This window comes from Grampus griseus, assembly GCF_964374135.1.
Source record: "Grampus griseus genome assembly, chromosome: 19".
Taxonomy (NCBI): Eukaryota; Metazoa; Chordata; class Mammalia; order Artiodactyla; family Delphinidae; genus Grampus; species Grampus griseus.
Genome location: NC_139013.1, coordinates 39,056,318 through 39,071,111, shown reverse-complemented (window position 1 = coordinate 39,071,111; position 14,794 = coordinate 39,056,318). Strand labels below are relative to the sequence as shown.

The 14,794-nt window shown below is 44.4% G+C and overlaps 1 protein-coding gene across 1 annotated transcript; it reads right to left on the bottom strand.

Annotated features, from left to right (window-relative positions):
* CMTM2 (CKLF like MARVEL transmembrane domain containing 2) lies at positions 1-11,558 on the bottom strand (the record flags this gene model as incomplete). Its single annotated transcript, XM_082677817.1, has 4 exons — positions 1-219; positions 704-805; positions 11,061-11,219; positions 11,358-11,558. The coding sequence occupies 4 exons, from the start codon at positions 11,556-11,558 to the stop codon at positions 1-3; spliced, it is 681 nt and encodes a 226-aa protein (XP_082533943.1).
* Between the last annotated feature and the right edge of the window lie 3,236 nt (positions 11,559-14,794).

The following is a 14,794-nucleotide window of genomic DNA, read 5'->3' as shown; positions in this document are numbered from 1 at the left end:
TCACTTCTTACCGCCACCTTTGCCGCCCTTGGCAGGTGGCGGTACCGCTGCCCTCCCCTTGCCTGCTTCCTCTGGTTTTTCTCCTTCCTTTGGCTTTTTGCCCTTTTTATCCTTTCGTGGAAGAATCCGCACACGCGCTTTGACCTTCTTGCCTTTGAAGTGTGTCATTTGAAGACAAACATCTATTAAAGCAACAAGTGCAGCCACACCGATAAGGATCTGGGAAACAAAAGAATCCTCGTTACTTGTGCTTTTCCTTCCAAAGCTGTCACAGTTCCTTCCCGGCTCGTGATTGTCCGTAGGTGCTGTTTAACCCCTTCCCTTGACCCCTCAACCTGCCAGACCCCAGAGAGACTTTGGGTTTGCCCCTCCCCTGGCCTCAGCTCCCCGATTCTGATCCCCATCCCTGTAGCCGGTCACCTCACCACATTTTCTTTCTCTCTTTGGACCCCGCCTGGGTGGGGCCCTTCGCTCTGGGGCCGGCAGGCAAGCTTCTGGGGGGAAGCTCTTAGCTGGGTGGGCTCCCTGGACATCATCTTCCTTTCAATGGCTTCTCCCCCGGAAACGTTGACCCAAGTTACCTTTAAACTTTGCTTGGATCCTAAGATTTTGTGAAAAGAGACCCTTTTCCTTAGGGGGAAATAACCATTCTCCAAATGAGGTGATTTCTGAACAAGTAAACAGCCCAACATGAAAGACTCACCACACCATAAATGTAGTGCATTGGCATGGTTTGCCGAATTTTCACGGCAGAGAGGGCGGCCCCCACGAGGAAAGCACTGGAGGACAGGTCGTTGAGAAGGTCCTGAAAGCATGGGAGAGATGAGTCGGCCTTAGAGCCGAGGCCCCGTCAACACCAGACCTGGCCTAGCTTCCTCCAAAGGGAATGGTTTTCAAACTTCTGCCTGATTTAAAAAATATATATAGGAAGATGAATATTTACTGGGCTAGGTGGACATACCTGTGGCCTACCAGCTGGACTCTTTGAGTTGAGACACAAAATCCAGGATGCTTAACTGCCTTTACGGGCTGCCTCGGCTACCATCCCGTCTGTGAAATCACACATTTGGTGGCTATGTTTTCCCCCCCTTCCAGTGCCCACTTAAATAAATGCATGGCTCTCCAACTAATCGATGTCCCGCTTGGGTACCACCTCACAGCATCTTTCTACTCTGAAGGCCAGCTCCTCTTTCTGAATCCAGGGTGGGCTGTGTTGCTGGCAGGAGGTTCTGTTGGACTCTGGTCCTTCACTGGGAGCCTGGCAGCTGCCTCTTCCCCCCCTACTCATCCCTTCCCCCACCTTACTTCTTAGACACCGACCCCCCCTCCCCCCCACCCCGCCTTTGCAAGGCCACGTCACTTCCTCCATCATCCACTCTCCTTCCCGTCCCTTGCGGCCACAGTCCTGCCCTAGCTCCATATTTGTTTCCCTTACCCTATACTGACAAGGTCCAGATGCTCCCAGACTGGGCAAAAGGGCTGCCTCCCATGCTGCCTTCCTCTCAAGTACCACCCACTGTCACTCCCTGGCACAGCCAAACTTAACTCAAAGTTGGCCAAACCATGGCCACAGCAAGCCGGCTTCCTCTCCCATCACTCCTGGGGTGATGCTGGCCCAGAGCTTGCGCATCCTCTTAATCCCATGGGCAGCAGCTGACCCTGCAGTGCTGGGTGACGCCCATCTTTCCCCTTGATTTCTCTGATGCCATTTTCTGGGGTTGTACTTCCCTGGCCACTTTGTCTCAGGCCTTTTCTTTTCCTCCTCGTTCTGGATTTTAACACACTTCAAACATACAGAAAATAATAGAACATCCCATCCCCAATCCCACCTCCACCAGCCGTGACCCACTGAGATTAAACAGATGTTAATGTCTTGCAATATTTGCCTCAGGGCTCTCAAAACAAAAACAAACCATAAACAAAAAAACTTTGTGGAATGAGCTACAGTCTTACCATTCCATCCCTTTCCCTGCCTTCTGCATGTGTTCCAAGTCTATGGGTAGTCTTCCCAAGTGCACAGTAGTATTTTCCTCCATATTATATATTCATAAACAATATATACTATTTTGTGTTTCAAAAATTTAAATAAAAAGATATATCTTATAGCATGTGCTTTTTAAACTTAAAAACCTTTTTTTGAGATTTACCCATTTTGAGAAATATATGAGATTGAGATTAATGCGATTGAATTCATTGATTTTAGCTGATGTATGAATAAACCAAACTGGAGACGTTAGGGTGTTTCTCCCTTTTAGGAAATTATTATTGCCAACTGTGCCTGCAGTGAACACTCTTGTCTGTGCCTCCCATGCACATCTTTTCCTTGTTGAGGTATTGCCAAGTTTCTCTCTAAAGGGCTTGTGCCAGTGTCCACTCATGCCCACAAATGTATAGGGGCTCCTGTTTCCCATGTCCTTGCCAAAGCCCAGGATTACCATGCTCATTTATTTCTGCCCATCTGGTGAGTTGAAATGGTACCTCATTGTTGTTTTAATTTTCTGATCGCTGGTTACTAATGAAGCATTTTTAAAAACATGTTTTAGGCAGTTGGGTTTCCTGTCTATTCATATCCCTTACCCCATTTTTCTATTGGCTTGTTTTAAAAATTTTGTTTATGATGTCTTCTGTTGTAAAGTTTTAATTTTAATGGTATGCATAGTTTCTCTTTCTTTCTCTTTCTCATGGTCCCAAGAACATTTATTAAATACTCCATTCAGCTGTGTTATGCCACCTCTGTCATATGCCAAGTTGCCATATGTATGTAGGTCTATTTCTGGGTTCTCTTTTTTATTCCTATATTAGTCTGCTCAGGCTGCCATAACAAAATGCCACAGACTGCGTGGCTTAAACAACAGACATTTATTTTCCCACAGTTCTGGAAGCCAGGAGTCTATGATCAAGGCACCAGCAAATTCAGTTTCTGGTGAGGACTCTCTTCCTGGTTTGCCTGGCTGCCTTCTCACCATTTTCTCATATGGCCTTTCCACGGAGAGGAGGTAGGGGGAGGGATAGGGGAGAGGAAGGGGGAGGGAGGTCTCCATTGTCTTTTTTTATAGGGACATTAATCCTATCAGACCCTTAGGATCTCATTTAATCTTAATTACCACTCTGGAGGCCCCATATGCAAGTATAGCCACACTGGGGATTAGGATTTCAGCATATGAATTTTGGGGGTACACAAACATTCAGTCCATTAGTCTTTGTCAACCCCTGAGCTAGTACCAAAGCTTTATAGTAATTCCAATATGTCGTTGGGTGAGTCCATCCTTATAATTCTTTTCATTCTTCCATAAGAATTTTATTTATTTATTTTTAAAATACATTATTTATTTTTAGCTGTGTTGGGTCTTCGTTTCTGTGCGAGGGCTTTCTCTAGTTGTGGCAAGCGGGGGCCACTCTTCATCGCAGTGCGCGGGCCTCTCACTATGGCGGCCTCTCTTGTTGCGGAGCACAGGCTCCAGACGCGCAGGCTCAGTAGTTGTGGCTCACGGGTCCAGTTGCTCCACGGCATGTGGGATCTTCCCAGACCAGGGCTCGAACCCGTGTCCCCTGCATTGGCAGGCAGATTCTCAGCCACTGCGCCACCAGGGAAGCCCCATAAGAATTTTAGAATCACCTTGCAAAGTTCCACAAACAACCTCTGTTATAAAATTTCATTTAATGTGGAGATTGCTTTGGAATGAAATTGACATCTTTATGATAGTAGCTCTTCACATCTGTGAATGTGGTATATTTCTTCTCTTACTTAGATTTTTCTTCTATGTCCATTAACAAAATGTCATAATCTCTATGTAAAGTTTTACAATCTTTGAACGGGTGTATTCTCAGACATCTGTAGTTTCTGTTGCTGTTTTAAATGGTTTCTTTGAAAAGCCATATTTTCTCATTATTTGTTGCTGGTATTCAGGAACACTATTTTTGTTTTTTGTAACCTTGTGGAACTCAATCAGTTCTAGTAATTTGACTGTAGATTCTTAGATTCTCTGTGTAGAGAATCATATTATCAGTGAGTAATGCTAGTTTTTTTCTCCTTCCCAATCCATATACCCTTTGTTTTTCTTGTCACATTGTACTAAGATCTTTAGCACAATGTCAAATAGAAGTGGGGATAATAGGCATCTCTAAGGAAACGCTTCTAACATTTTACCATGAAATGCAATGTTCATTTTAGGTTTGGGTGGTTTTCTGTTATTAAGTTAAGGAGGTTCCCTTTTTTCCTAGTTTGCCAAGAGTCTTCCAAAAATTAGTATTGAATATTACTAAATAGTTTTCCTACAGCTTATGAGATGATTAAATGGTTTTCTCCTTTAAATAAAAGATGGTGAATTATGTTAACAGAATTTTGAGACAAAACCACCTTTACATTCCTTGCAGATGCCCTGCTTGATCCTGATGCATTGCTTGCTTATATATTGCTTGATTTAGTTTGCTAGTATTTTATTGAGAATTTTTATGGCTGTATTCAAATAATATAGGCCTATAGTTTACTTTCCTTATTATGTCTGGTTTTAAGATCAAAGCTTTACCAGATGGTACAACATATTATAACCCCCCCCCTTTTTTTTAAGAGAAAAAGGGACAGACAAGTAGAACTGAATATGAATCTAGAAATGAACTGCATATGGGATTTTATTCTTTTATTTTTTTTTTTGCCACACGACGTGGCATGGGGGATTTTAGTTCTCCAACCAGGGATCAAACCAGTGCCCCCTGCAGTGGAAGCGTGGATTCTTAACCACTGGACTGCCAAGGAAGTCCCACGTATGGGATATTAGCATTTAACAAAAATGCCATTTCAAATCAGTGGGGGGAAGTTGTACTAGTCAGTAAATGAATAAACTGAGTGATAGGGTGGAACAGCTGGAGAGCCATCGGGATACAAAGCTGGAGCCATGGTTCACACCATATACCAAAAGGACTCCAAATAAAAGATTTAAATGTAAAAAATGAAACAAGTGCCAGATGAAAACATGGATGAATTATTTTATACCCTGTTTTTCTATTTCTTTTTCAGTCAATTTTTGTACATCATATGTTTTTCTGGGATATTATCATATTATAATTTATTGGCATAAAAGTTCATATTTTCCCTATGATCTTTAAAACCTCTTCTTTATACTAATATTTTTCTTTGTTCTCTTTTTTTCTTATGGTTTATCTACTTTATTAGTCTTTTCAAAGAACTAGATTTTGGTTTTATTAGTCATCACTATGAATCTTTGTTTCCTATTTTATTAATTTTAACTCTTTGACATTGCTTTCTTAATTCCTTTTTTTGTTTTGTTTTGGTACCTCTTTTTAAAAAAATTTTATTTATTTTTTTATACAGCAGGTTCTTATTAGTTATCCATGTTAGACTTATTAGTGTATACATGTCAATCCCAATCTCCCAATTCATCCCACCACCATCACCACCCCAAGGCCCCTCCTCGCCCCACTTTCCCCCCTTGGTGTCCATACATTTGTTCTCTACATCTGTGTCTCAATTTCTGCCCTGCAAACTGGTTCATCTGTACCATTTTTCTAGGTTCCACGTGTATGCGTTAATATACAATATTTGTTTTACTCTTTCTGACTTACTTCACTCTGTATGACAGTCTCTAGGTCCATCCACGTCTCTACAAATGACCCAATTTCGCTGTAATAAATTGGCTGAGTAATATTCCATTGTATATATGTGCCACATCTTCTTTATCCATTCATCTGTCGATGGGCATTTAGGTTGCTTCCATGTCCTGGCTGTTGTAAATAGTGCTGCAATGAACTTTGGGGTGCATGTGTCTTTTTGAATTATTGTTTTCTCTGGGTATATGCCCAGTAGTGGGATTGCTGGGTCATATGGTAATTCTATTTTTAGTTTTTTAAGGAACCTCCATACTGTTCTCCATAGTGGCTGTATCAATTTACATTCCCACCAACAGTGCGAGAGGGTTCCCTTTTCTCTACACCCTCTCCAGCATTTGTTGTTTGTAGATTTTCTGAGGATGCCCATTCTAACTGGTGTGAGGTGATACTTCATTGTAGTTTAGACTTGCATTTCTCTAATAATTAGTGATGCTGAGCAGCTTTTCATGTGATTCTTGGTCATCTGTATGTCTTCTTTGGAGAAATGTCTATTTAGGTCTTCTGTCCATTTTTGGATTGGGTGGTTTGTTTTTTTGATATTGAGTTGCATGAGCTGTTTATATATTTTGGAGATTAATCCTTTGTCAGTTGCTTCATTTGCAAATATTTTCTCCCATTCTGAGGGTTGTCTTTTCATCTTGTTTGTAGTTTCCTTTGCTTTGCAAAAGCTTTTAAGTTTCATTAGGTCCCATTTGTTTATTTTCGTTTTTATTTCCATTACTCTAGGAGGTGGATCAAAAAAGATCTTGCTGTGATTTATGTCAAAGAGTGTTCTTCCTATGTTTTCCTCCAAGAGTTTTATATTGTCCAGTCTTACATTTAGGTCTCTAATCCATTTTGAGTTTATTTTTGTGTATGGTGTTAGGGAGTGTTCTAATTTCATTCTTTTACATGTAGCTGTCCTGTTTTCCCAGCACCACTTATTGAAGAGACTGTCTTTTCTCCATTTTCAGGACTGGCATGTTGTCCTCTTTACAACTCTATCTCCACTCTGATAACCTCATCTTTACTTGACCATCTGCAAACAGCTTATTTCCAAATAAGGTCATATTCACAGATACTGGGAGTCAGGACATCAACATATTTGGGGGGTACATAATTCAACTCATAACAGATAGCAAGTTTAAAAGATAGACTTCTTGGTGGACAGTTTGTTTTCCTTTAAGGACTTTAAGCATATCATTCCACTCCCTCAGGCCTCCATGGTGTCTGATGAGAAATTGGCTGTTAATCTTATCAAGTGTCCCTTGTACAAGATAAGTTGCTTCTCTCTTACAACTTTCAAGACTTTCTCCTTGTCTTTGTCTTTGGACAGTTATTATAATGTGTCTCAGTGTGGATCACTTTGAGTTTATTCTACTTGGTGTTTTTTTGGATGTGTAGACTCCTATCTTTTACCAAATTTGGAAAGTTTTTTGGCCATTATTTCTTTGAATAGTCTTTCTGTTCCTTTCTCTCTCTCTTCTTTTGGGGCTCTGCCTATGTTAGTATGCTTGATGGTGTCCCATGGGTCTCTTAGGCTCTGTTCATTTTTTTCCTTCATTCTTTTTTTCTTTCTGTTCCTCAGACTGAATAATCTCAATTGACCTGTCTTCAGGTTCACTGATTCATTCTTCTGCCTGCTCAAATCTGCTGTTAAACAACTCTAGTGAATTTTTCACTTCAGTTATATTACTTTTCAGCTCCAGAATTTCTATTTGGTTTCTTTTTAAACTTCTCTTTACTGACATTCTGTATTTGTTCATGAATTGTTCTCCTGGTTTCCTTTAGTTCTGTGAGCATTTTAGAGACAGTTGATTTAAAGTCTTTGTCCAGTAAGTCTAATATCTGGGCTTCCTCAAGGACAGTCTCTATTAACAATTTTTTTCCTGTGAATGGGCCATACTTCTTTCTTTGTGTGCCTTATAATTCTTTGAAAACTGTACATTTTGAATATTATAATATAGTTACTCTGGAAATCATATTGCCTCTCCTCCCCAGAGTTTGTTGTTGTTGCTTGTTGTGAGTTAAAGTCATTTGTATGTTTAATGATTTTTCCTAAACTATGTTTTGAAAGACTATTCTTTCTCTTGTGTGGCCAGTGAAGTCTTTGTTTTTCACTAGCTTAATGGTCAGGTAGTGATTTGACAGAGATTTCCTTAAATATTTGGAAACAAGTCTTTGCAGATTGCCTTTGTGTTGGGGCACTCCTTCAACACCTCTCCAGGATGTTTAGAGCTCTTAGTTTTTACTTGCTGCTTGTGCAGGGCCTAAAGGTCAGCCAAAGGTGAAAGCTTAGGGTTTTTTTCTGGGCATGTGTCCAGCTCTGGCCATGTGCAGTCCTTCTAGATTCCCTGGTATAGGTGGGAGCTTTTCAAAGCTCTTATTCTCCCAAGCATCTGCTTCCCAAACTTCTGGTCTGTCTACTGCTTGGGAAACCTTGCCCCGAGTGGCTATGGTTAGTATATACGTCTTTAAATGCTTTAACAAATGCTATCTAGGAGACTGCTTCAGCCCTGAGAAAACTCTGAGGCAGGTGAAACAAAGGCAAGTCCCTGGCTAATCCCTCAGGGAGCCACCAGACAGGTCAAGCACACAACTCTAATTCTTTGGGAACAAGGTTTTTTTGTGTTTTTTTGCGGTATGTGGGCCTCTCACTGCTGTGGCCTCTCCCGTTGTGGAGCACAGGCTCCGGACGCGCAGGCTCAGCGGCCATGGTTCACGGGCCCAGCTGCTCCGTGGCATGCGGGATCTTCCCGGACCAGGGAATGAACCCGTGTCCCCTGCATCGGCAGGCGGACTCTCAACCACTGCGCCACCAGGGAAGCCCAGTAACAAGGTTTTTATTGTTCCGTCTGCCACCAGCAAGGAATGTGGCCAGGAATGTGGGCTGTCTTCATGGCCACTGACCAGCTGGGGATTAAGGGATGGCAGGCAGGTTAAGTAAAATGCTACAACATTCTCTTACCAAAATTCAACAGCCTCTTTCTTCATTGAGCATTCTCCTGTTTTATTTTGTTTTGAATTAGATTCCAGAGTTCTGAAAAAGTCGATTCTGACAGTTTTTGAGAACCTAATCATTGCTTTAGTGGAAGGACAGAGATTTGGAGTTCCCTACTCTGCCATTTTTAGTGATGTCACTCTTATTAAATCTGGCAGGTTCTCAGTCACTATCACTTTGAATATTTCTTCTCTATTATCTTGAGTGTCTTCTTCTGGAACTCCTATTAGGCTTATGATGAACTTTCTCATTCCATATTCTATGTTTCAACTTCTCTCTTTCATATTTTCTCTCTTTATCTGTCAGTACTATAATCTGGGTAATTTCCCCACATCCTTCAGCTCATTACTTCCCCAGCTTTTGTCTGATATGCTTTTTAACCCATTTATTGACATTTTTATTTCAATAACTATATGTTCAATTCTAGACATTATATCTTGTACTTAAAAAAAAAATCTGTCTGTTCCATCCTAATAATGTCTTATTCTTTTCTTAGGGCTTTTATTTATGTCTTTATAATTTAAGTGTATTTTAAATTATTTTCAGACAGTTCTTTTATTATCTCATATTCTCAGGGTTCTAATCCTCCCATTTCTTGTTTTTGCTGGTTCTTGATTCTTAGTCCTGGGGATTTAAAAATCAGGTGTTTTGTAGTTTTGAACTGTGAGTTGATTTTTGTACACCCCCCCCCATATCTGTCCTGTGAGAATGTCTTTATGCTTTGATTATGATTTTGCATTTGTTTTTCAGGAGTCCCATGGATTTCTTCAGAATACCATCAAATTGGGATCGATTTTTATGCCAGTTCCCAGGCACTACATTTTCTAAGCTGCATGAAGGTTTCTAGGCTGAAGGTAGGAAAAACTTATACCAAATCTGTACAAAGTGTAGGCTCAAGGTTCGTATTTCTCAAGGTGGTCTTTTTTGCTTTTCCCCACTCAAAACTCGGGCAGAGATGAACATGCTTTCTTGTTCCTCTGTGTGGGTGAAAGGTATCGTCTCTGTCTTTTCCCTTAGGGTGCAGTCTTTGCAGGGTGCTGGCCTTATGCAGGATTCTCAGTTCTAAATTCCCACTTTGCTTGGGACCAAGGCCTCAAGTCCTAACTTGAAAGTATATGAGAATCCATATTCTAGGTTCCTGGGATAATATCTCGTGGGTCATTTCCACCCACACTGAAGCAGCTGATTTGTCACTGCTCCTGTTTTCCATTTCTAGCACCTCTGTGTTTCCTCTTCTTTTTTTCGCCAGCTCAGCCATTCAGTTAAAGCAATAGTGTTTACATTTCCCCTGGTAGTTTTAGGTAAGTACAGCAGGAGGATTTTCAGGGTTCAGTGATTTTTCATCTTGCTGGAACTAAAAGTATCTTCTCAAGCACGTTGGCTGGGAATGTGTCCTCTGCCTGTCCCTTTACTTTGTCCTCTGCGTATCCATCTCCCAAGAGTCTTATATGGCCCTCTTTTCCTTTCTCCTGATACTGGGAGTCCTCATCTACCCCCTGAGACCTATGGATCCCTGGACCCTAATAACTTTTAATAAGTAGGCAGGACACAGTGTAGTTAGGGACTCAAGACTCTACTGATAAAGCTGGGTTTGAATCCTTTTTCTGCCACTTACTGCCTGATTTACCTGGGGGCAAGTTACTTAGCCATTCTGAACCCATTTCATGTGTCAAGTGAGTGAAACAGTGAGCACAGGCTCTGGAGACATGCTGTGAATGTGCAATGAACAAGGGACCTTGGGTTAGTTGGGAGTTAGGTAGGTAAGCTTTGTGATTACAGAGGTAATGGGCAGGGATTCAAGTCCATGAGTCTTCAGGCACAGCAGCTGGGGCTTTACTTTTACTCCTGAGGAACAATCTCACACAAGATTATTACTGTCTTCATGTTAGAGATGAGGAAACAGAGTCTGGGAGTGGGTGGTAACTTGCCCAGCTCAGTCCCATTCCAGTGGATGACTGCTTTGGGCTGAACATCCTTCTGGGCTTAACATCCCTTGCAGGGATAGTCACTGGAGATCTGAGGCTGCTTTAGATGTGACTTTTTTTTTTTTAATTCTCATTTTATATTACTGATTTTTTTCTTTGAATTCTGGGGACGGGGTACCGTCAGAGTGGTCTTTCCAGTCAAGTGTGAGCTGGCACAGGGGATGGAAGGAACCGCTGGTTGCTACACCTCCCCTGCTCCCAAGGAGAGCAAAGCCTCAGGAAGGCAAAGACTCCTTCCTTTGACCACCAGGTAGGAAAGAGGTCCTCCACCCCCAAGTTGGGCTTTCTGGAAGCCTTTTCTACCTAACTTCAGCTGCCCCTGCTCTGGCCCCACTGGAAGGTCTGAGCCCATGCCCGGAGCACAAATAAGGGAGATGAGGCATATCTCTCTGTTCAGTCGCTTTCCAGGTGCCAGGATATACGCGTGAACGCACACCAGGCTCAGGCACTCCCCACCGCCCCTCACTTACAGAAATGGGCCACAGGATGAAGAACGTGTATCTCTGGATGGCGAAGGTGTAGATAATGATGAAGAAGATTAAGATGGACAACTCCATGGTGATGATGAGTGTCACGTGGGGGTGCACAGTGGTCCCCTTGAACATCATCAGTGAACCTATTAGGCAGCCCTGCCGGGAGACATGCCCTTTGAGCCACGGCAGAGGGCTCGGGCCAGAGGAGGCCTCGGGGAGCCCGCTCCTCCCTCTGCCCGTCTTTGGGCACTCCCTACCCCCCCCAGCCCCACCCAGGGATACGGGCCCACTTACCAAGATAATGAGCTTGACCTCAGCGTACCCATTAAGCCAGAACTCTCTATTGCTGTTCTTGACTTCCAACTTGTAACGGCGACACCACCCCTTCCACCTTCCCACTTCATCGCCCGGAGGAGGGGCCGCCCCCGGCGCGGCTGCGGCTGCGGCTGCGGCTGCGGTGGCCCCGGGTTTGCCCTTTTTGCCTTTGTCAGCCATCTTGCCGTGGAGTTCTCAGCTTCTCACGGCCTGCCCAATTTTTGCTGTTCCCGGCCAGGCCTGGCCTTTGAGCGAGCCGAATGCCCACCGACCTGCTTGGAGGCCGCGCTCAGCCAACGGCCGGGAACGACGAGCGAAGGCCAGCGCTTAGCGCCCTCTCGACGCGCACCTAGTCTCTGCACGCGAGTCCCCTCCGCCCAGCCGCGCCCCCGCGCCCGGCAGCAAGCGCCTCGAGTGTCCGCGGCCGCCCAGACCCTGCGCGGGAGCCCCCGCCCCCACGCCGGCTCCGGTGGTGGTCCCGCCTCCACGCGGAGCGCTCCCCACGCGGAGCGCTCCCCACGCGAGGCCTCTGGGGGTGCCGGGGGCTGTAGCCGCTGCTCCCGCCTTCGGGTCGGGTTGGCTGAAACTGTGGCCGCCTGGGGCAGTCGCGCCCAGAGCCCCGAGGGCGCATTGGCACTCGTTTGAAAATGTAACGCGACTTTTACACAAGGCAGCACGAGCAAGCAGAAGTGTTCCGGGTTTAGCAGCCCTGATTTTACGATCACATGTGGGCTGAAATGGGTGACAGCGTGCGAACTCAGCGGCGGGAGGGAGAAGACGATGGTGCTTGCGAAGGTGCCCGCGACGGTGCCCGAGAGGGTGCTTCCGAGGGTGGCTCCGACAGGCCGCGTTGCTTCATGGTTGCCCTTGTAGGTGCCCTTGGGCTTCCCCTTGGGGGTACCCTTGTGGGTGAGATGGGTTCCTGGGTGGGGGAGGCACCGGTTTTGGTTTCGATTCCCAGAGCTTTTTTCATGGTATTCCTCATCGTCTTGGTGACCACAGTCGCATCGATGAGACACACGATTGCCGCTGTGAGACACAGGGACTGTCAGACACAAGACCATATGCGGGAAGGAAAGGCGGGGTTATTCTGCAGCTTCTTAGCAGCCTGTCCTCCCTATCCGGGCGGCGGGCGTGCAGCCTCCTGTCCCCCTCTGACCCTCCACTACCTTCCTGGTGTCTGCCCAGTCGGCTGCTGCAGCCCATTCTGGCATTCCCAGAGAAAGGGTTTTTGGAAATAGGCTTTTCTGCCAGTGACGGCCTTGCCTAAGGTCTGAGGCACCAGGACGAGAGTAGGGCACTGATCCTAGGAGGCTCCGGGTGGCTGTGGGCCTCCCGAGAAGGCCCCTCAGTGGAAAGGACTCTTGGGCTATGTTTGAAAAGGCAGGAAGGAGTTTCCAAGGGGACCAACTGGGAGGAGAACTCCAGGTACTGGACAGGGGTCTCCAAGGAATCTGGTGTGGCTGAGACGTATGGAGCCGGTGTGGGTGGGGGCAGAGTTGAGGCTGGGGAGGTGCAGGATCTGGGACTTCATCAAGAGGGGAGGGGAGGTTCCCGATTCAGAAAGCCCACTTGTCGCAAGATGAATGGAAAGCGAACCAGGCTGGCGGCAGGGAGACCAGTGGAGGGTGGTAGGAGCCCCTGCCATCCAGGTAAGGATTGATGGAGACCAGGGCGTGGGAGCTCCTGGCAGGTAGGAGAAGGCTTGGTGGCTGAGTTAGCAGATGGGGGTCAGCGGGCTACAGCACACTAGATTCCAAGTGCTCCCCAGCTCCTGTCTACCTTGTATGTTTCTCTTTACTGTCACTTAATCCCTGGCTGCCTTCATGAACTTTTCCCAGATAGGTCTTGCTCTAGCTAATCTGTGAGCTCCCTAAGGGGGAAGGGACTCTATCTCCAACACTGAGCTCAGGCGCAGTCCAATGGGATCGACAAACATTTACTGATCATAGAATGAATTCAAAGAACTTAAACTTTTTTTTTTCTGGATTAATTTCTGTTCCCATAGCTTAACTTCTTGAATCAAAGTCTCACCACCCCGTTCCACACCCCCTATCTTCCAAGCATTTAATCTGCCATTTCTTGTGGTCTTCATATGATGAGGATTTGTCCCAGCCTTGTGAGCCAGGGTAAGGTATTTAACCTCAGTTCCCATATCTGTAAAAATGAGAGTTATAGAGATTAAAACAGAACGTGCTTAGCCTGGTGTGGGAACTTCTTTTCCTTCCTCAACCAGGCTGAGTCACTCACTTTTGACAATGCACTTTTTCTTTTCTACAATCATTTTTTTTCTTGTGATTTAAAGTATAATTTTCTAGTCCAGAAAAGTCGAAGTCCTACTTATAGATAAAAAGAACATCTTGTTGCAACATTTAAAAGAATAGTGTGTATGATTTTCAAAAGAGATTCTGTAGGTTTGTTTTCGTACCTATTTGGAGAATGAGCTTAGAGTTTGTGCAACCTCAAATCTTCTGAAGAAGTCAGCACAAGAAAGAGAAAGGGTGGTGGCGATGGTGTTCTATAAATGAAATAATGATAGTCTGCCAGTTTCCCTTTTCCAAAGAGTCTTGAAATACTGATCTTAAATGGAGTCATGAAGGCCTCTACTTACCCCTCCAACGTAGAATAAATGACTTCTTTCCTTTTCTTCCATCGCCAAGACGGCAACTACGAAAAGGAACACAGCAGTAATGAAACTGTTGATAAGATCCTGCAATACAGAATTGAAAATTGTCAACTTCACATGAAAATGTAATTTCATAAAATATTTAAATTGGTCAGTTACCCATCTAAGGATGGATGCCTTTTAAAAACTTTCCCTTTGAGGAACCCTCCTGCACTGTTGGTGGGAATGTAAATTGATACAGCCACTATGGAGAACAGTATGGAGGTTCCTTAAAAAACTAAAAATAGAACTACCATATGACCCAGCAATCCCACTACTGGGCATATACCCTGAGAAAACCATCATTCAAAAAGAGTCATGCACCACAATGTTCATTGCAGCACTATTTACAATAGCCAGGACATGGAAGCAACCTAAATGCCCATCAACAGACGAATGGATAAAGAAGCTGTGGTACATACATACAATGGTATATTACTCAGCCATAAAAAGGAACGAAATTGGGTCATTTGTAGAGACGTGGTTGGACCTAGAGACTGTCATACAGAGTGAAGTAAGTCAGAAAGAGAAAAACAAATACCATATGCTAACACATATGTATAGAATCTAAAAAAAAAAAAAAAAAAGGTTCTGATGAACCTGGTTGCAGGGCAGGAATAAAGAGGTAGACACAGAGAATGGACTTGAGGACTTGGGGTGGGAGGGGGGCGAAGTGAGAGTGGCATCGACATATATACACTACCAAATGTAAAATAGATAGCTAGTGGGAAGCAGCAGCATAGCACAGGGA